This window comes from Lepidochelys kempii, chromosome 1 (genome assembly GCF_965140265.1).
Source record: "Lepidochelys kempii isolate rLepKem1 chromosome 1, rLepKem1.hap2, whole genome shotgun sequence".
In the NCBI taxonomy this organism is placed as follows: domain Eukaryota; kingdom Metazoa; phylum Chordata; order Testudines; family Cheloniidae; genus Lepidochelys; species Lepidochelys kempii.
This window is the reverse complement of record NC_133256.1, coordinates 209279192-209301325: the sequence shown is the minus strand read 5'-3', so window position 1 is coordinate 209301325 and position 22134 is coordinate 209279192. Positions and strand designations below refer to the sequence as shown.

The following is a 22134-nucleotide window of genomic DNA, read 5'->3' as shown; positions in this document are numbered from 1 at the left end:
GGGTGATTACCTCAGAGATATTGGCCAGATAATCAGAATATCACTCCCATGGTCAACCTCTGCTGGTTATGGTTCCGTTTTACCTTTTATATTAGGTTCTATTTCTATGGGGGTTATAATTAGGGTTTTGTATTTGTGTGATTTGTAACAGTCACTTTTTTCTCCTCATTAACCATGGGGGTCTTCATTATGTTTCTCAGCCTCACACTGTCTCTCAATATTTCAAATTGATACTTCAAGTTCAGATCCTTTAGTGTAAATATAAATCTCATAAATTACATTCACCCCTGCAAATTTTTCATTGCATTGCCATTTTAATTGATTTGCTTCATACTGTGTTCTTTGTGACCATATGAAAGCCCATTGTGGGGGACCCCTTTCAGTTGGATCTGAAACATGTCACTTACTCACCTTAAACCTCCACTGTGCCTACATAGTTTGACCAGGAGAAGTAATCAGCATTCCCTTAAGTTCTTGTCACTCAAGCATCCACACAGACTCGGTTCCACTTGTGTGTGTAAAAATATCAATCTGGTCCCCTGGTTGAAAGGCTATAGCTACAATCTGGGTAACTTCACACCGTATCTGACCCTCTTGTTTTGTCCTAAATGACCTTATGAGTCCAATGAAATTAAATATTTCCTACCAAGCCAGGTTCCTTTTACATATTGATCTCTTCCTGGACATGGGAGAGTCCATTTAAGGGGTCTGTGTTCCATTATTCCTGTATGTGGCCAATACTGCCATTTCCTACATCTTATTTTTGCTTTTATTACCTTCCCCCTAGGGGTAGCTCGGGTACCCGATTTAGTTTGCAAATATGTCATCCAGGTTGAATTAGTACTTCCAGTATGTGCTGTGATGGTGGTCTGCTCCCCCAACAAGGATGCCCATCATATTATAATTTGAGTAACTTCACAACCTGCTGGCTCATCCCCTAGTTGTGGTTCTGTGGCAAGAACAGATTTATCTGTAAAACATAAGCAAAGCATAGGGCCTCTAACAGGGCCTTATAGGTTAGCAGCATTTTGGCTTCCACACTACACATTTATTTCAGTAGAATGAATTTCCTCTTTGTCTCAGGGTTGCCAGGTACACTACTTAATTTCCAACTGGTCATGTGCCCAAACAACTCCAGAAAATAGCCTACAAGTTTTCTACTGAGCTATAATTAAATTTTGCAAAATATTGGGAATTCTATATTTACTCCACTTTCCACTTCCTCCTTTCATTCTTTGTGCCTTAGCAGGGGACTTCTTTTCCATAAGATATTGTGCCACTGCTGCAGCTGTCAACCATTCCCATCTTGGGCGTTCAGCCTTGCCCTGCGCTGCTGGTACTCAAGCCATTAACCATGAGCCAGGAGTATAGATTCCTAATTAGCGGAGAGTGGCCCTGGAATCTTTAAGGATATAGAAGGATGCATCAGTCTTTTTAGGGAACAATGTGGTGCCTTCAAACGGAAGGTCTTCAGCTGTCATCTGCACTTCCTTAGGGAGGCCAAATAGGTGTAACCAAAACACTTGTTGCATAACCACCACAATGGAGTCTGCTGTGTTGGCTGCATCGAGGGCTGACTGGAGCACTGTTTTGGCTACTACTTATCCCTCATGGATAGTAGCTCGGAATGGGTCACGGTGTAACTTTGGGAGTTGAGCAATAAAGGTCTATCATTACTAGAGAGGCCTCCTTTCTAGAACTTGGGGTAGAGTCCAGGATTTTTGAGTCTCAACTGTTTGCTAGTAGGTTTCACAGCTATTTGCTAAAGGTGTGTATCACTCTCCTATTGTTGGTTCACACAGAGCATAAACTCTTATTGCTCAAGTCATAAAGGGTCTGTGCTGTGGATCTAAAGGTTCCAACCTTGCTCATGATGCATTTGAGGGGTCAGTATGGTTTCTCATGGTTTTTAAGTTTGCAGTGTTAAACTAAGAAATTATATTAAAATTAATTGAAAAATATTAAGGTAGCAAAGTCACACCCTCTAATAGGAAATATCAGAATTAACGTTGCTCACGCAAATCTTAATTAAACTCCTGTGTGTGTATGCATTATGTGACGGGGCAAGGCCAGATAGCTATAGAAAAGTAGTGGGAAATAGATATATTAGCTCCAGGCTAAACAAATCCCTGGTACCAGGATAAGTGAAATGACAGCTGCTCCTGGTCAGTTAAGACACCTGTGGCCAATTAAGAACTTTCCAGAAGGCAAGGAGAACGCTAGGTTGATTGGGACACCTGAAGCCAATCAGGGGCTGGCTGAAACTAGTTAAAAGCCTCCCAGTTAGTCAGGTGGGGGCGGATGTAAGGAGCTGTGGGAGGAAGTTGTGCTGTTGGAGAGACTGAGCAGTACACACCATATCAGGCACAAGGAAGGAGGCCCTGAGGTAAGGGTGAAGTGGAGCTTGAGGGAGTGGGTGCTGCTGTGGGGAAGTAGCCCAGGGAATTGTACGTGTCATGTTTCTAAAAGGTCAGTTACCATAGTTGATACTATTAGGGTCCCTGGGCTGGAGCCCGGAGAAGAGGGTGGGTCCAGGCTCCCCCTTTTGCCCCCCACCCCCCGTTTAATCACTGAGACTGGGAGACAACAGAGGCTGTGCAAGGGAAGATAGCGTCTTGTCACCTCCCTCGCTGGCTTGGGATGAAAATGGCTCAGTAGACTGTGACCCTTGTCTCTAGAGAGAGAAGGATTACTTGGAGGGTCACAGTGAGCCTCTGAGGCTAGCAAAATCCGCCAGGGGATGCGGGACCTATGGAGACAAGGACAGAGCTTTGTCACAACTGGTGTTAAGGGTGGGATTTCGTTCACAGCGTGGCGGAAGAAAGAGGTTTAAAAAAAAAGTGCACTGGGGTTTTGGATTTTTGGTTTTGTTTTGGTTTGTATGTTTGCTTTGTACCACAATGGAGGAAGTGGTAAGAGCTCTGGTACAAGCCACACAGCAGCCCAGCAGGAGGCCACCTGGGTTCAGGCAATGCCGCAACAGGAGTCTATGCGGCTACTGCAGAAAACCAATTATTGATGAGCCAGGCAACCCAAGATCGTGCCCTCTTGAGAGAGGTGGTGGACCAGCTGAAGATCCTCACCACCCAGGCCTGGGGGTCCGACGGGACACGAACCTTGAGGGACACTTGTCTGCCAAAGATGATGTCAGGAGATGATGTAGAGGCATATCTCCTCTCATTGGAAAGGACTGCTCAGCGTGAGGCGTGGCCCCAGAAGCAGTGGGCCAGCATTCTCTCCCCTTTCTTGTGTGGAGAGGCCCAGAAGGCCTACTTTGACTTGCTTGCCACAGATGTCACTGACTATACCTGTCTGAAGGCAGAGATCCTAGCATGATCAGGGATGATGGCAGCAGTAAGGGCCCAGAGGTTATGTGAGTGGAAATACCAGGAGAACAAACCCCCGAGCCAACTATTCGACCTCATACACCTCATGTGGAAGTGGTTACAGCCCGAGGTGTACAGCCCGGAGGAGATTTTGGAGACCCTGGTCATGGACCATTACGTGCAGGGACTGCCACCAGATCTCCACAAATGGGTAGGTCAGAACGATCTGTCCACGTACGACAAGATGATCTTGCTGGTAGAAAGACGGATGACAGCCAGGGAACTGACCTGACTACTCAAGGAAGGCCCCTTTCGAAGCAAGCACCCGATCCCAACCCTGGAAGGTTGGGCAGCCAAACCCCGGTGAGTCCTAGGTGGAAGAAGTGGGGGGGCCGAAAACCAGCTGGGAACCCAGAAGGAAGGGACTGTCCTGAGTAGGGGGAACCCCGGGACTAAACCCCCTAACCTGCGGGATAGGGTAGTGATTAAAAGCAATTATAGATGTTATGCATGTGGGGATAGGGACACATAGCAGCACAGAGTCCCAGCACCAAGGAGCCTATGCAATGTAACTTGAGGGATTGGGAGGTCCCATGCTCCCTTATCCACCTCGTGGGGGTCGCATTAGCCCCGCATAATTACACCAGGCCAGTGAGGATAAATGGAGTAGAGACTACAGCACTTGTGGACTCTGGGAGTGCTATCACCCTCATATCGGGTAAGCTGGTAAAAAGTAGTCAGCTGCTACAAACCAAACGTGTAGCAGTGATGTGCATGCATGGGGCTGTGAGCCGTTACCCCACCATTCCGGTGGAGATAGAGGTTCAGGGGAACCCCATTGAGGTGACTGTGGGCGTAGTTCCTAAACTCCCATATCCTGTAGTCATTGGGAGGGACTATCCAGGGTTTGACAATTTACTTCCTCCGGGGAGGCTGGAGGGAGGTGGGGATCTTGAGGACAGCGACTCATCACTGGGGGAATGTCAACCCCCTGTGTTCACTGAGATTTCTCAGGATCTGTTCTCAGCCCCCGAAAAGACCCGGAAGACAAAAAAAGAGAGGAAAGTTGTGAAGGCCTTGGGAACCCGGATTCTGACTCAGGGCCAGAAGACCTCCCGAGTAGGCAGATGGACGTGAGCAGCCAACCGAGAAACTTCCACCACAGAAGGTGAGCCAGAGGCTGGCCCCAGCCATGACGGTGGCGAGCCGTTGGAAGAAGCAGAAGCTGGCCTCTGGGAGCTTGGGCAGGTTAGTCCTGGGAGAGAGACTTTTGGGTGGGACTAGGCAGAGGACCCCAGATATGATAACGCCAGGAAAGAGGTGGCTGAGATCGATGAGATACCCGTGGATGGGAAGGTCCGGAGTCCCGGACCTTACTTTATAGTGAAGAAAGATCTCCTGTTCCACATGGTGCAAATGCAGGAGCAAGAAATACAACTTCTGGTGCCACGAAAACATCAAAAAGCCGTATTGAGTCTTGTCCACAGTCACCTATTTGGAGGACGCCTAGGGGTAGAGAAAACCCAGGCATGGATCTTGCGGAGGTTCTTCTGTCCAGGAGTACATGAAGATGTCCGGCGATACTGCGCCTCTTGTCCGGAGTGTCAGTTACATAGACCTCGCCCGCACTTGCGGGCTCCTTTGATACCTCTTCCAATAATAGAGGTTCCTTTCGAACGGATAGCCATGGATCTGGTAGGGTGTGAAGACAGCTCGGGGCTACCAACATGTGCTTGTTGTACTGGACTATGCAACCTGATACCCAGAAGCTGTTCCCCTACACAACACAGCTTCCAAGACAATAGCTAAGGAGCTAAGTACAGATCTTTGCCCGAGTTGGGCTACCCAAGGAGATATTGACTGATCAAGGGACACGTTACGTGTCCAAGTTGATGAAAGATCTCTGTTCATTGCTCCATGTACAAGCCCTACGGACCTCTGTATACCACCCGCAAACAGATGGCCTTGTGGAAAGGTTCAATAGGACCCTCAAGGCCATGATCAGGAAAGTGGTGAGCCGGGATGGGAAAGATTGGGATACCCTATTGCCTTACCTCATGTTCGCCATCCGGGAGATTCCGCAAGCCTCCACGGGTTTCTCTCCATTTGAACTACTATATGGGCACCACCCCTGGGGCATATTGGATGTAGCCAGAGAAGCCTGGGAAGAGGAGCCAAATCCTGGAAGGAACATAGTTGAGCATGTACTGCAGATGAGAGATCGCATAGCCCGAGTTACGCCCATTGTACGGGAACACTTGGAGAGAGTACAGGAGACCCAACGAACCCATTATAACCATCAAGTAAAGCTTTGACTTTTCCAACCAGGGGATCGGGTGATGATACTGGTGCCCACAGCAGAAAGTAAACTGTTGGCCCAGTGGCAGGGACCCTACAAAGTAATCGAAGCCGTGGGAGAGGTGAACTATAAGGTGCGGCAGCCATGCCGCTGGAAATCGGAGCAAATTTACTACATCAATCTTCTAAAACCTTGGTACGATCGAGAGGCATGCTTAGTCACGCAGGAGACCCTTCCCCAGGAGGATAACTTACACGAGCAAGTGAGGATAACTCAAACTGGGATATTTCATTCAGTCGGCGAAAGTCATTACAGAATCTCGTGGTACCGTCAGGTTTAGGCACTAGAACAATTGGACTGGATCACTGACTGTAACATTCTTCAATAACCCCTCATTCTAACATTTTCTTTACTTTGGCCTTGATTTCTTCTCTTTTGGCTGCTGGGATTTGGTAGGGTCTCAATGTTACCTTGGTTCTGGGGATCGTGCGGATGACTGAGACCTATCACCATATCCGCACGATCCCCAGAACCAAGGTAACATTGAGACCCTACCAAATCCCAGCAGCCAAAAGAGAAGAAATCAAGGCCAAAGTAAAGAAAATGTTAGAATGAGGGGTTATTGAAGAATGTTACAGTCAGTGATCCAGTCCAATTGTTCTAGTGCCTAAACCTGACGGTACCACGAGATTCTGTAATGACTTTCGCCGACTGAATGAAATATCCCAGTTTGATGCATACCCCATACCACGCATCGACAAACTGGTTGACCGACTGGGTAGTGCCCGATACTTGACTACACTGGATCTGACAAAAGGGTGCTGGCAGATTCCTCTGACCAAAGAAGCTAAAGAAAAGACAGCGTTCTCCACCCCGGAAGGGCTATTCCAGTACACCGTCCTCCCTGTTGGGTTACATGGGCCCTGGCCACATTCCAGCGCCTCACGGATAAGCTGCTGCGCCCTCATACTAGTTATGCAGCTGCATACCTAGAAGATGTCATCATCCATATGCCAGACTGGGGAACTCACTTGGAGAAAGTTGAGGCAGTACTGCGTACCTTAAGGCTGGCTGGCCTCACTGCTAATCCTGCTAAATGCTCCATAGGGCTAGCAGAGGCTAGGTACCTGGGATATATTGTGGGAAGGGGCACAGTGAAGCCCCAAACGAATAAGCTAGAGGCAATTCAAAACTGGCCCTGGCCGACCTGAAAGAATCGGGTCTGAGTGTTCCTAGGTGTGGTAGGCTACCACCGACATTTTATTCCCCACTTCGCCCCTAGGGCAAGTCCCCAACTGACCTGGTGAAGGCCCGAAGTCCAGACATGGTAAAGTGGACCAAAGCAGCAGAGGGGGCATTCACAGACCTTCAGACGGCTCTCTGTAATGACCTCAGACTCATAGCCCCGGACTTTAGCAAGGAATTTATTTTACAAACAGGTGCTTCTGAGGTAGGGTTGGGGGCGGTTCTGTCGCAAATGGTGGGAGAAGAGGAACACCCGATCCTCTACCTAAGCAGAAAGCTTCTCCCGAGAGAACAGAAATACGCAGTAGTCGAGAGAGAATGCCTTGCTGTCAAATGGGCTATGGAGACACTGTGTTATTACCTCCTAGGCCAGCGATTTACTCTTGTGACAGACCATGCACCCCTCCAGTGGATGCAGTGGAATAAGGAAGAGAATGGAAGGGTCACCAGGTGGTTCTTATCCCTCCAACCGTTCCAATTCCACATATGGCACAGGGCTGGATGCCACCATGGCAACGCTGATGGTCTATCACGAGCATACTGCCTGGCGTCCCAAGTTGCCCAACTCTATGGTGTTGAGCAGAGGGGTGGGGATATGTGACGGGGCAAGGCCAGATGGCTATAGAAAAGTAGTGGGAAATAGATACATTAGCTCCAGGCTAAACAAATCCCTGGTACCAGGATAAGTGAAATGACAGCTGCTCCAGGTCAGTTAAGACACATGTGGCCAATTAAGAACTTTCCAGAAGGCAGGGAGAATGGTAGGTTGATTGGGACACCTGAAGCTAATCAGGGGCTGGCTGAAACTAGTTAAAAGCCTCCCAGTTAGTCAGGTGGGGGCGAATGTAAGGAGCCGTGGGAGGAAGTTGCGCTGTTGGAGAGACTGAGCAGTACACACCATATCAGGCACAAGGAAGGAGGCCCTGAGGTAAGGGTGAAGTGGAGCTTGAGGAAGTGGGTGCTGCTGTGGGGAAGTAGTCCAGGGAATTGTACGTGTCATGTTTCTAAAAGGTCAGTTACCATAGCTGATACTATTAGGGTCCCTGGGCTGGAGCCCGGAGTAAAGGGCGGGCCCGGGCTCCCCCTTTTGCGCCCCCACCCCCCAATTAATCACTGAGACTGCGAGACAACAGAGATTGTGCAAGGGAGGATAGCTTCTTGTCACCTCCCTCGCTGGCTTAGGGTGAAAATGGCTCAGTAGACTGTGACTCTTGTCTCTAGAGAGAGAAGGGTTACATGGAGGGTCACAGTGAGCCTCTGAGGCTAGCGAAATCCGCCAGGAAACGCGGGACCCACAGAGACAAGGACAGAGCTTTGTCACAATCATGATACAGTCTTTAATTACAGGGTCATGTTGTTTTTTCCACAGGATCCCTCCATCATTCAATGCACAAGCTGAGCCTCCTCTGGGAATGGACCAGGGTTGTGTAGTGAATGAGATTGTTGTCTATGGCACCCCTGCCACATTTGTTACAGAAGTTGGAAGGTGTATAGTGAATGAGGCAGTGGACTGCAGGAAGAGGAAAGGATGGTCTTATGGTTTAGTCATTGGATTCTATTCTTGTCTTTGCCACGGAGTTCCTATGTAATTAAATTAAGACTTTTTGCAGGTGGTCACTAATTATGTGTCCTTCATTTTCTAGGTGCCCAACTTGAGATCCTGGGGTCTCATTTGCATATGTGGTAAGCACTTGCAGCTGAAGTCAATGGGAGCTGCACTTTGAACATATAAAGTGCTATAAAAATGCTAAGTATTGTGATTGATGTACCAGGCTCTGGGTGTCTCAAATTGAGCACCCAAAATGAATGGATACCTTTTGTCCTTAAATTCTCTGAACCTCAGTTCCCGATCTGTAGAATGGCAATTATAATACCTACCTGGACCTGACAGCAGTGGGGTGGAGATACACTGTGAAGCACTCAGTGATGAGTGCTATAGAAAAGCCCACGAGGAAATTAATAATTCTGTATTCAAAGTATAGTTTGACTAATAGTGCAGTAAATAAGGTCTGGGGCCACACATTAAATGAGGATGAAAAGAATTCATTCAGTGAGCACTATCCATCATGTGCACTGAATGAGGCAGGCATTTTGTGAGACAAATAGTATGTGATCATGTAATTAAAGACTGTGGCATAATACATATGTACAAAGAGGATAGACTGAGGTTACAGAGGCAATCTTAAGTCTGGCTTTTCCTAACTTTTGAATGCTTAACTGTGCAATGTTATCTTTCTTTTAATGTAGTCCTCCGCCCCCCACCCCACCCCATTTATATGTAATCTTTGGAATAATACCATGAAAACTTTCCCTTCTATTTAGATACTTAAATGGCCCATAGAAGCTGAGCCTCTCCTAGCTATTTAAAATAGAAATAATAGTAACAAATTCCCCTTCAGTTCCTTCCCAGCCTCTAGAAGAAATACTTTGCATTGTTTGTAAGGACATTTGCTTGTGTGTAAGTGGTTGTTTTTGTGTCTGCATGATGAAATTGAAGTTGAACAAACAGGTTCTGAACAGAGTGGGTATGTCTACACAGCAATTAAACACCCACGGTTGCACCAGGTCAGCTGACTTACACTCGCAGGGCTGCAAAATTGTGGTTTAGACGGTTTGGGCTTGGGCTGGGGCCTGAGTCCTGGGACCCTGTGAATGGGGAGGTCCCAGAGCCCATTTCCCTGCAGTAGATGTAATGTCTACACAGCACTTTTATAGCCCTGCAGCCTGAGCCCTGCAAGTCCAAGTCAGCTGTAGTCATTCTTCTCTCTTGCCAGAGTGAGTTCTGTAGTTTGGGTCCAGTTTTTTTGAGAATTCTGTCTTTTGCATTCACAAGCCTTCCCCAATAGTTGGCAGCTTAATTGTCTTAGTTTTGATTATTTCTGTTGTGGGAATGCATGGTCATGAAAGGTGGGGCAGTCTGTCATGTTGTGACCAATCCTGTAGAGGGCTTTGAATATCACAATGGAGACCTTGATCCAGATTCTGAATTCAATGGAGAGTCAGTGCAGAATGGAGATGTTTTCATGGTGTCCTATGTTGTTGTGCACACAAGTTGCTGCATTTCTTACCAAGTGGAGTTTTTTCAGGTCATGTGATTTCATTTCTAGATATGGATAGTAGTAATCAAGCTTGGTGGTCTTGAGTGGCTGGGTCACTGAGTTTTATTGCATGCAGCACAGTCTTTTGTCCAGTCACAGAAGAAAGTGGGCTTTTCCCCCCAACAGTTTCATAGAATCATAGAATATCAGGGTTGGAAGGGACCCCAGAAGGTCATCTAGTCCAACCCCCTGCTCAAAGCAGGACCAATTCCCAGTTAAATAATCCCAGCCAGGGCTTTGTCAAGCCTGACCTTAAAAACCTCTAAGGAAGGAGATTCTACCACCTCCCTAGGTAACGCATTCCAGTGTTTCACCACCCTCTTAGTGAAAAAGTTTTTCCTAATATCCAATCTAAACCTCCCCCACTGCAACTTGAGACCATTACTCCTCGTTCTGTCATCTGCTACCATTGAGAACAGTCTAGAGCCATCCTCTTTGGAACCCCCTTTCAGGTAGTTGAAAGCAGCTATCAAATCCCCCCTCATTCTTCTCTTCTTCAGGCTAAACAATCCCAGCTCCCTCAGCCTCTCCTCATAACTCATGTGTTCCAGTCCCCTAATCATTTTTGTTGCCCTTCGCTGGACTCTCTCCAATTTATCCACATCCTTCTTGAAGTGTGGGGCCCAAAACTGGACACAGTACTCCAGATGAGGCCTCACCAATGTCGAATAGAGGGGAACGATCACGTCCCTCGATCTGCTCGCTATGCCCCTACTTATACATCCCAAAATGCCATTGGCCTTCTTGGCAACAAGGGCACACTGCTGACTCGTATCCAGCTTCTCGTCCACTGTCACCCCTAGGTCCTTTTCCGCAGAACTGCTGCCTAGCCATTCGGTCCCTAGTCTGTAGCTGTGCATTGGGTTCTTCCGTCCTAAGTGCAGGACCCTGCACTTATCCTTATTGAACCTCATCAGATTCCTTTTGGCCCAATCTTCCAATTGGTCTAGGTCCTTCTGTATCCTATCCCTCCCCTCCAGCGTATCTACCACTCCTCCCAGTTTAGTATCATCCGCAAATTTGCTGAGAGTGCAATCCACACCATCCTCCAGATCATTTATGAAGATATTGAATAAAACCGGCCCCAGGACCGACCCTTGGGGCACTCCACTTGATACCGGCTGCCAACTAGACATGGAGCCATTGATCACTACCCGTTGAGCCCGACAATCTAGCCAGCCAGTTTCCCCAGTAAGAGGAGTCCAAGAGAACCTCCATGGCTATGGGTAAGAAGTAGGGTTGTCAAGTGATTAAAAAAGATTAATCACACCGTTAAACAATAATAGAATACCATTTATTTAAATATATTTGGATGTTTTCTACTTTTTCGAATACATTGATTTCAATTACAACACAAAATACAAAGTGTACAGTGCTCACTTTATATTTATTTTTGATATCAAATATTTGCCCTGTAAAAAACAAAAGAAATAGTATATTTAAATTAATCTAATACAAGTATTGTAGTGCTCTTTATAATGAAAGTTGAACTTACAAATGTAGAATTATGTACAAAAAATAACTTCATTCAAAAATAAAACAATGTAAAACTTTAGAACCTACAAGTCCACTCAGTCCTACTTCAGCCAATCACTCAGACAAACAATTCTGGTTACAGTTTGCAGGAGATAATACTGCCCATGTCTTGTTTACAGTGTCATCAGAAATTAACAGGCATTCACATGGCACTGTTGTAGCTGGCATTGCACGATATTTATGTGCCAGGTGCGCTAAAGATTCATATGTTCCTTCATGTTTCAGCCACCATTCCAGCATACATGCATCCATGCTGATGACGGATTCTGCTCGATAACGATCCAAAGCAGAGCGTACCGACGCATGTTCATTTACATCATCTGAGTCAGATGCCACCAGCAGAAGGTTGATTTTCTTTTTTGGTGGTTCAGGTTCTGTAGTTTCCATGTCGGAGTGTTGCTCTTTTAAGACACCTGAAAGTATTCTCCATACCTCGTCCTGCTCAGATTTTGGAAGGCACTTCAGATTATTAAACCTTGGGTTGAATGCTATATCTATCCTTAGAAATCTCACACTGGTACCTTCTTTGCGTTTTGTCAAATCTGCTGTGAAAGTGTTCTTAAAATGAACATGTGCTGGGTCATCATCCAATACTGCTATAACATGAAATGGGTAAAAAAGAACAGGAGACATACAATTCTTCCCCAAGGAGTTCAGTCACAAATTTAATGAACATATTATTTTTTTAATGAGCATCTGTCATGGAGTCCCTGGGCTATGCTCTGGAACTGCTCCCCATGAAGCCAGTCAGGACTCTGGGGAAGTCTCCTTTCTGTGAGCAGTCTGTCTTCAGGACACAAAGCTCACACAGCTTCCACCTTCCTGGGTCTGACCTCGGAGCATTCAGCATCCTCTGCCCCTCCGTGTGCTTCCCCCAGCGAGTCCGCCCAGGCAGGGTCTTGGGGAAGCCAGAGGGTCCTGCACCCCAACTCCGCAGTCAGACGTGACTCTCAGCCAGCCAGTAAAACAGAGGTTTATTAGACAACAGGAACCATGGTCTAAAACAGAACTTGCAGGTGCAGAGAACAGGACCCCTCAGCTGGGTCCATTTTGGGGGGCAGTGAGCCAGACAACCACGTCTGCACTTCACTCCATGTCCCAGCCAGCCCCAAACTGAAGCTTCCTCCAGCCCCTCCTCCTCTGGGCTTTCCCTTTTCCCGGGCCAGGAGGTCACCTGATTCCTTTGTTCTCCAACCCTTTAGCTCTCACCTTGCGGGAGGGGGGCGAGGGGAAGGGCCCAGGCCATCAGTTGCTAGGAAACAGGGTGTTGGCCATTCTCTGTGTCCAGACCCCTGCACACACCTGCCCTCTAGGGTTCTGCAATGATCATACACCCTTACCCCACCACCTAAATACTTAAGAACTGCATAGGGGAAGCTGAGGCACCTCCACACTATTCAGAGGAAACATTAAGAACAGTCCCACTTCGTCACAGCATCATCAGCATGGAAGCATGTCCTCTGGAATGGTGGCCGAAGCTTGAAGGGGCATATGAGTGTTTAGCACATCTGGTACGTGGCTACGAAAGTACCATGCAAATGCCTGTTCTCACTTTCAGGTAACATTGTAAATAAGAAGCAGTCAGCAGTATCTCCCATAAATGTAAACAAATTTGTTTGTCTTAGCAATTGGCTGAACAAGAAGTAGGACTGAGTAGACTTGTAGGCTCTAAAGTTTTACAGTGTTTTGGTTTTGAGTGCAGTTATGTAACAAAAAAAAATCTACATTTGTAAGTTACACTTTCACAATAAAGAGATTGCACTACAGTACTTGTATGAGGTGAACTGAAAAATACTATTTCTTTATCATTTTTACAGTGTGAATATTTGTAATAAAAAATAATATAAAGTGAACACTGTACACTTTGTATTGAACTGTAATAGAAATCAATATATTTATTTGAAAATGTAGAAAAACATCTGAAAATATTAATAAATTTCAATTGGTATTCTATTGTTTAACAATGCGATTAATTTTTTTAGTCGCAGTTAATTTTTTTGAGTTAATCGCATGAGTTAACTGCAATTAATCAACAACACTAGTAAGAAGTAATGCTGAAAAAGAATCATGGAATACTGACTTTTGAGTCTTGCAGCATGTCTGTTACTGTAATAATATTTGGTAGTTACAATATACATTGTGTTTCAGAACTTCCAGGACCTGGAGAGAGACAACTGAATTATGTTATAATGTAGCAGGCAGAATAGACTAAAGAGCAGGGGACTTGGAGTCAAGATTCCTGTATTCTATTCCCAGCTTTTCCCCAATTTGCTCTATGACCTTGGACAAGTCTCTTCCCATCTCGACTTCTGTTTTCCCATCTGTAAAATGGGGAAATTAATCCTTCTTTGTGGCACTTCAAGCAGTTCAGTGCTTTGAGTTGGTTGCATGAAAAGAACTATTATTTTATTATTTATTTAATGTAAAACAGTTTTAGGATTATCTTAGACAAGTTAGATGTATTCAAGTCAGCAGAGCCTGATGAAATACATCCTAGAATACCGAAGGAGGTGACTAAGGAGATATCTGAACCATTAGTGATTATCTTTGAAAACTCATGGAAGATGGGTGATATTCCAGAGGACTGGAAGAGGGCAAATATAGTGTCAATCTGAAAAAAGGGGAATAAGGACAACCCTCGGAATTACAGACCATTCATCTTCAGTACCTGGAAAGATAATGGAACAAATAATCAAGTAATAATCAATTTGCAAACACCTAGAAGATAATAAAGTGATAAGTAACAGTCAACATGGATTTGTCAAGAACAAATCATGTCAAACCAACCGGATGGCTCTCTGTGGCAGGTTAATAAGCCTTATGAATAGGGTGGATGTGGTAAATGTAGCATGTCTTGACTTTCCTGCGATTGTTGTTACTGTTTTGCTAGACCTTTTCATAAACAAACTAGCAAAATAAAGCTTAGGTGAAGCTGTTATAAGGTGGGTGCCTAACTGGTTGAAAAATCATTCCCAGAGAGTACCTATCAGCGGTTCAGTCAAGCTGGAAGTGCATATTGAGTGGGGTCCTGCGGTGATCAGTCTTGGGTCCAGTTCTGTTCAATATCTTCATCAATGATTTAGATAATGGCAGAGAGAGTACACTTAAAAAGTTTACGGATGATACCAAGCTGGGAGGGGTTGCAAGTGCTTTGGAGGGTAGGATTAAAATTCAAAATTATCTGGAGAAATGGTCTGAAGTAAATAGAATGAAATGCAATAAGGACAAATGCAAAGTACTCTACTTAGGAAGGAACAATCAATTGCACACATGCAAAATGGGAAATGACTGCCTAGTAAGGAGTACTTCAGAAAGGGATCTGGGGGTTATAGGGGATCACAAGATAAATATGAGTGAACGGTATAAAAGCAAACGTAATTCTAGGGTGTATTAGCAGGAGCATTGTAAGCAAGACACGATAAGTAATTCTTCCACTCTGCTCTGTGCTGATGAGGTCTTAGCTGGAATATTGTGTCGAGTTCTGGGTGCCACATTTCAGGAAAGATGTGGACAAATTGGAGAAAGTCCAGAGGAGAGCAACAAAAATTATTAAAGGTCTAGAAAACATGACTTGTGAAGAAAGATTGAAAAAAAATTGATTTGTTTAGTCTGGAAAAGAGAAGACTGATGGTTCTTAAGTACATAAAAGGTTGTTACAAGGAGGAGAGTGAAAAATTGTTAACTTCTGAGGATAGGATAAGAAGCGATGGGCTTAAATTGTAGCAAGGGAGGTTTAGGTTGGACATTAGAAAAAACTTCTTAACTGTCAGGGTAGTTAAGCACTGGAACAAATTGCCTAGGGAGGTTGTAGAATCTCCCTCATTAGAGGTTTCTAAGAGCAGTTTAGACAAACACCTGCCAGAAATGGTCTAGTTCAGTGGTTTTCAACCTGTGGTCCACGGACCCCTGGGGTCCGCAGACGGTCTAAGTTTTCCAAAGGGGTCGTGCCTCCTTTAGAAGTTTTTTAGAGGTCTGCAAATGAAAAAAGGTTGAAAACCTCTGGTTTAGTTATTATGTAGTCCTGTCATGAGTACAAGGGACTGGGCTAGATGACCTATTGAGCTTCCTTCCAATCCTACATGTCTATGATTCTGTGTTATATTGTAATGAACTGACTAGTGTGGTCTGTGTCGTCAATGTCTTGTACTGGATGCAATCAGTATTTTTCACCCATGTTCTCCTAGGTCCTGTACAGCTTACAATAAGATATATCTCATTTATCTTTACTGATAAGGACCTGTGCTTCTGGTGCATGCGTATTTGAATTACATCCAGGCCAAATATTGCTGCTGCTTCCATGATGTTTCTAAGTTGGTACCTTTTCTCTCTGCTCCCTCAGCAGAACTCTTGCACAGCCCCATATCTATTGTCTTGATTACTGTGACTTCTTTCTTTAAGACTGCCTGGACACATACACCACTTACCTTCAGTCCATTCAACATGCTGCCACTAAGATTATCTTTCTGGTATCTTGGTCTGACTATCATCCCTGAATCACCTTTGAATCCACTGGTTCTTCTTTTTCCTCCATATCGTGTTCAAGCTTTTTGTCCTGACCTTTAAGCCACTGCACAGCTTCGTCCCTCATGAGCTTTCCATTATTATTTTTTTTTGCTACCGCTACCATTGTGTAGTTGTCAAATTGTTCCATAAACAACCCCATACCTCTTCTCATGCCGCATCTTATGCGTGGAAGAGCCTTCTTGCTCTGATCAGGACCACTACCCACTCCTTCTCGTGACCCACCTTTTCCATGCTACCTGCAAGTTAATAATGCCAGTTAATAATGTCTGCATTGAGGGGAGTTGGAGATAGTGCCAACTTAGTGGACCCCAGTAAGATTTACTAAAGTAACGACCCCGTCTGTGAGCCCACCAGACTCTAGGCTTCCAATGGGCGCAAGACTGAATCATTGGCATCTTAGAGAACAGCTGCTGCATTACATCAGAGTTGGACTGACAGGGAAATTAGGGGATGTTAAGTCCTATATCTGGTTATTATAAATGCTTAATGGGGGAAACAGAGACAGGGACCTGACCTCTCCATGTATCTACCTCTCTCTCCAGGCATTGAGAACCTGCCATTTGAATTGCAGAGAAATTTCCAACTCATGCGAGATTTAGACCAGCGAACAGAAGGTGAGTGTCAGGAATGAGGCCCAGAGTATGTGCTGTGAGTAGGTAGGAAGCCTGCAGCTGGCCTGCTCTTCCTTCCCTTGCAGGTGGTGGTGTGACAACAGGGCAGAGGAGGGAGCCTACAGCTGTCCAGATCTGCCCTTCCTAGCAGAGGGCACTGGGATATTTTTGACCATGAATCCGGTCTTGTTTCAGACCTCAAGTCAGAGATTGATAAACTGGCCACGGAGTATATCACCAATGCACGGACTCTGTCTTCGGAGGAAAAACTGGGGCTTCTCAAGCAAATTCAGGAAGCCTATGCGAAATGCAAGGAGTTCGGGGATGACAAGGTTCAGCTGGCCATGCAGACCTATGAGATGGTATGAAGGAGAGAGAGGGAGCAGAGTGGTGACAAAGGGTTATAGCATGAAGGGCTGGGAGTCATGACTCACTGTATCCTGTTCCTGGTACTGGATGGGGTTATAAAGCATTTGGAAATCCTTTGCTCCAGTCCCAACATGGATCCCTGTCTCCCTTGTAGGCACCACCTACAGTTGCCTCTCTGCTGAAGCCCCTTCCCCTGTCCTTTCTAGGCCCTTCAGGATTCCATCCCCTAATAATGCTTTTGCTTACTGTCCTACCTGCAGGTGGATAAGCACATCCGGCGGCTAGACACGGACCTTGCCCGTTTTGAAGCTGACTTGAAGGAGAAGCAGATTGAATCGAGTGACTACGACAGCTCCTCCAGCAAGGGCAAGAAGAGTGAGTCCCAGGGCCCTGCCGCAAACTGATATAGTGGGGCCCAGGACCACAAAAGTGGTGGGGTTGGAAGGGAGCCTGGGAGGAGGATGGCAGGAGATGGCCCAGAGCCTGTGAAGTTGGAGTTTGAGGAGGATCTAGAACCCAGCAAGTGACAAGGAGGTGACCCAGGGATGATGATGGAGGGTTGTGATGGGGTGTCTCAGAGGAGATGATGGGTGTGTGTAGACCAGAGACTATGAAAGGGCAGGGTATGTGTCTTAATGCTGTAAAGGGGGCTGGTGTACAGGTATCTGTCTTCGTGGGTGGAAGAGTTTAATGCCCATTTCTTTTCCCCATCCCTCCAGAGGGCCGGGCCCAAAAGGAGAAGAAAGCTGCCCGTGCTCGTTCTAAGGGGAAAAACTCTGATGAGGAGGCACCAAAGATGGCTCAAAAGAAGCTGAAACTCGTCCGCACGTAAGTGACAGGGAGACTTAGGGAATGGGGGGTAACCACACAAGTTAAGTCAGACCAGTGGGTCCATCAAGGTTCCCCTTGTTACTCTTTCTTGGAACCAGCCAAGAAATAACCACAAACAAAGGTCGAATTGAAACAGTATTGAGGGTTGATTTATTGCTTACTTCCATTATTTGCGCAGTTATACTCACACACATTCCATGCATACTGGCAGGCTGAAGACGCAGGTGTTGTTTTCGATCTTAGGTGACTGAGACTGGCCAGGTTCCAGCTTCCCAGAGATTGAACCGCTAGGCGACGAGAGTCCCCGAAGCCCCTTCGGGTCTGTGGGAGGGCTCTACTGCTTCCGGTCCGGTCCTGAGTTTTTGCTGTCGTAGGTTACATCTCTCTCTGGCCGCTACTGCTGTAGGTTTATATACAGTCCCATATACACCTTGATTATCCTTACATGGTAATATTTCAGTTCAAGCCTTGCGATTGGTTTCTTACACTCATACTATCTCACTCCTTATATATTGATTACATGTTCATAAGCATGAATACAATTGGTAATATAGCTTTAAGCAAGCCCCTCACATTCGCAAGGACTTCTGCTGTTATTTGTGGTTCAGATAGGAAACTGTGCAAACTGCACTTCAAAAGCAAGGTAACGACGTGACAGGAGGTCGACACAGGCACAGACTGCTTGGCAGGGCAGATGCAGAGGGAGCCATGGGCTGCACCTCTTCCCCATGGAGCAGGAGCTGCTGCTGCCTGGGGGGGGTCAAGCCATGGATGGGGGCTGCGGCTGGCTACACCCCTAATCAGGATCAAACCAATGGTCAGGTCCTGCCCTTTGTCATAGAATCATAGAAGATTAGGATTGGAAGAGACCTCAGGAGGTCATCTAGTCCAACCCTCTACCCAAAGCAGGACCAATCTCAACTAAATCATCCTAGCCAGGGCTTTGTCAAGCCAAGCCTTAAAAAACCTCTAAAGATGGAGATTCCACCACCTCCCTAGATAACCCATTCCAGTGCTTCACCATCCTCCTAGTGAAATAGTTTTTCCTAATATCCAACCTAGACCTCCCGCACTGCAACTTGAGACCATTGCTTCTTGTTCTGTCATCTGCCACCACTGAGAACAGCCTAGCTCCATCCTCCTTGGAACCCCCCGTTAGTGGGATGGAGGGCTGTTAGTTGAAGGCTGCTATCAAATCCAGCTTCCCATCCACTGTAATCCCCAGGTCCTTTTCTTCAGAACTTCCGCTTAGCCAATCAGTCCCCAGCATGTAACAGTGCCTGGGATTCTTCCGTCCTAAGTGCAGGACTCTGCACTTGTCCTTGTTGAACCTAATCAGTTTTCTCTTGGCCCAATCCTCCAATTTGTCTAGGTCATTCCAGACCCTGTCCCTACCCTCCAGCATATCTACCTCTCCCCCCAGCTTAGTGTCATCCGAGAATTTGCTGAGGGTGCAATCCATCCCTCATCCAGATCATAAGCGATCCCCTGACTTCACCCAGATCAGACCAATGGGCTCATCCATCCCACTTGTTCCTGCTGTGCCCTGGAGCAGTTAGAGCAAGAGCCCGGGTAGGCTGGGACTCCTAGTGAGAGAAATATCCTTCCCTCTGGAAGGAGATAGAGGCCTGGAGAGGTCAGGTCCTTGCTGTGAGGACAGGACCTGGGATAGTGAATTTCTGCAGTTGTGTTATGTGGGGAAGGGTCTCTTTCTGTTTCTGTCAAGGTGGAGTCCACAGCAGAGGGTCTCCCCGGGTGAAGTGCGGGGGTGCCCCCACCCTGGTGACTTTGCTGACCTGATTCCTCCTTCTCTCCTGCAGCAGCACGGAGTATGGGATGCCTTCAGTGACATTTGGAAATGTGCACCCCTCAGATGTGCTGGATATGCCTGTGGATCCCAATGAACCCACCTACTGCCTGTGCCACCAGGTCTCCTATGGGGAGATGATTGGCTGTGATAACCCTGATGTAAGATACTGGACTTGGAGAGAATGGGGGCGGGGTGAGACTCACACTGGAAATCTGGTTGTGCTTATGTGGGTCCTGCTATCTCAAGCAGTGACACCTGCAGGTCGAGGGTGTATGTACAGATTATGTGAGAGGAGAGAATTAAGGAGGATGCTCATTTTAGAGAGACCCTTAAGGGACAGATTTTTGTCCTGGACAAGTCTGGAATCCAGGAGGAGGGAAGCCTTAAAACAGAGTAGGAATTAGGTGAGTTTCTCAATCCACTTCCACAATCCTGAATATTGATGTGGTCACTGCTGAGGAGTTGCAAGGGGAGGTTATGTGATCAAATGCTGAGGGGGTGTTGGTAGCCCCCAAAAGACTCAGAAGGGAAGGAAACTCTACTGTATGACTGACTCTGTGCTCTTCATCCCACATCAGTGCTCCATCGAGTGGTTCCATTTCGCCTGTGTGGGCCTGACGACAAAGCCGAGAGGGAAATGGTGAGTGGGTGCTGAAACAAGGACATCAGAGGTTTCAAGAGGCTATAAATCACTGGGGAGTCCCATGGGTGTCTGGAGCGGAACGTTCTGGGGCGGGGTGACTATGAATGTTAGGGGGTGTTGGGACTGCATCTCAATGAAGAGTTATTGGGGGTTGTGTGTGTTTAAGGGCTTCTGTGTGTGTGGCTGTATTTGGGGGGCACTAAGGAGGGTCCCATAGGCTTTGTGTATTGGTGGGTCCCTCCCACGTCATAACTGCTGCCTTCTCTTTCCTTTTCCTACCAGGTTCTGCCCTCGCTGTTCCCAGGAGAGGAAGAAGAAATAAAATCCCTAGAGCCCCCTGGTGCAGTGGCCAGAGTCCCATCTCTTCTACTAGGGCCTCATCAAGGCTCCCCCAGCCCCTGGGCCTTGAGGTTGCGGGGAGTCTTGCCCTGTTTGTGGTTAGGGTGACCTTTGAATGGGCTGTGCCCTCATGACAGTTCCAATGTGTTCTGTATCCCGTGCTACCTTCAGATTCCCCTTGGAGGTCCTTTGTTCTAGAACAGGTCTCTGAATCCCAGAGGGAATGAGGGTAACTAGGTAGCCCCCAGATTCCTAGGGGTTGGATGGTCCCCTGATTTCCCTGGCTCACCTTTCACCCCACTTAGAGTCCATTGCCTGCATCTCTCCTTGGGGAAGCCAGACTTAGTCAGGGAAGTGAAAGATTACCTGAATGCCCAGGGGAAGGAGGTAAGGCTCCCCAAACTTTATAGGCTCCTGATTTTATTAGATCTTCCCTGGGCGTGGGGGGTAAGCAGGCCACCTCTTCATCTTACAGGTTGGTTGAAAAGTTGGATCCCTTAGTCCTTCCCTGCCCTACCTTACATTCCACTATCACCTCCAGTACCAAGTGGTCTCTGTTGTATGTGGGAGAGGAGGGAGTTTAGAGAGAACCTGAGTCTCATTTATTCCCCTTCTGGGGGAATATCTCAGGAATGGGTAGTGTACTGTGTCTTACAGGAAAGAGGAAGCATTCGTGAGCTTAGGTGGAGCTGGTTTTGTATCACCTGTGCTTCTGCCCCAGAGTTCCCCAATCCCTGTTGCTGTCCAAGATCCTTTGTTCTCCTGGTGATGGGAAGTTTGGGAATCCAGATCCACCTTGTAAAATATGGAATTAAATAAAACCCATTGAAACAAACACCCCAGCATTTGCCAGGGTCTGTGATTGTGGGTCTTGGCTCTGACCTGTGGAGGATGACACAGAAACCTTCTGTAGATCCCCTCAGTGAGTAAAAGAGTTGTTGGGGGAGGATAGGGTTGCACTCTACATTAAAGACACCATTACCTATTTTAGAGTTATTGATAACTCAGAAGATGACCTAGGTGAATCTTCTTAGGTTCGCTAGCATTTCCAAAAAATCAAACTGAAAATGAAAAATTTCCAATTTTTTTGTGAATTGAAAAGTTGGAAAAATTTCTAGTAGGGTCATATGAAACATTTTTTGTTATTATTCAACTTGGATTTTTTGGTTTGATTTTGGGCATTTTAACAAAGGCTGGGGAGGACTAGATTCAGAAAACAGCTGGAAGAGGAGGTGATCTCCTCATAGTTTTTACCCTAGTAGTTAGGGCACTGCCTGGGATGTGGGAGTCTCAAGTGCAAGTCTGCTCTAAGAAATACTTATTTATAAAAGGTGGAATAGCTTCAACAGGAGAGCTTGAGGGAAAAACCATTTGGTGAATCTAGTCCTCCTTTACTTTTGTTAAAATTTCAAAAATCAAAATGAAAAGCCGTCATATGAAAACAAAATGCTTTGTTTCAACATCTCCAAAACATTTCTTTTTTTTTTTTTTTTGGTTCGGTCA

At 46.4% G+C, this 22134-nt stretch overlaps 1 protein-coding gene across 3 annotated transcripts in view; it reads left to right on the top strand.

Moving 5' to 3' along the window:
• The window catches only part of ING4 (inhibitor of growth family member 4), a 43059-nt gene extending 21593 nt beyond the window's left edge, over positions 1-21466 (top strand). The window contains exons 2-9 of one of the 3 annotated variants that reach the window (XM_073311450.1): positions 8514-8553; positions 16571-16642; positions 16835-17001; positions 17269-17383; positions 17728-17836; positions 19660-19807; positions 20228-20289; positions 20575-21466. In XM_073311450.1, the coding sequence (XP_073167551.1) occupies positions 16615-16642; positions 16835-17001; positions 17269-17383; positions 17728-17836; positions 19660-19807; positions 20228-20289; positions 20575-20614 (669 nt within the window). In that variant the 5' untranslated portion in view covers positions 8514-8553; positions 16571-16614 and the 3' untranslated portion in view covers positions 20615-21466. The remainder of the gene's footprint in view (positions 1-8513; positions 8554-16570; positions 16643-16834; positions 17002-17268; positions 17384-17727; positions 17837-19659; positions 19808-20227; positions 20290-20574) is intronic. The other 2 variants (XM_073311440.1, XM_073311431.1) reach the window with 2 other exon arrangements.
• The last annotated feature ends 668 nt before the right edge of the window (positions 21467-22134 follow it).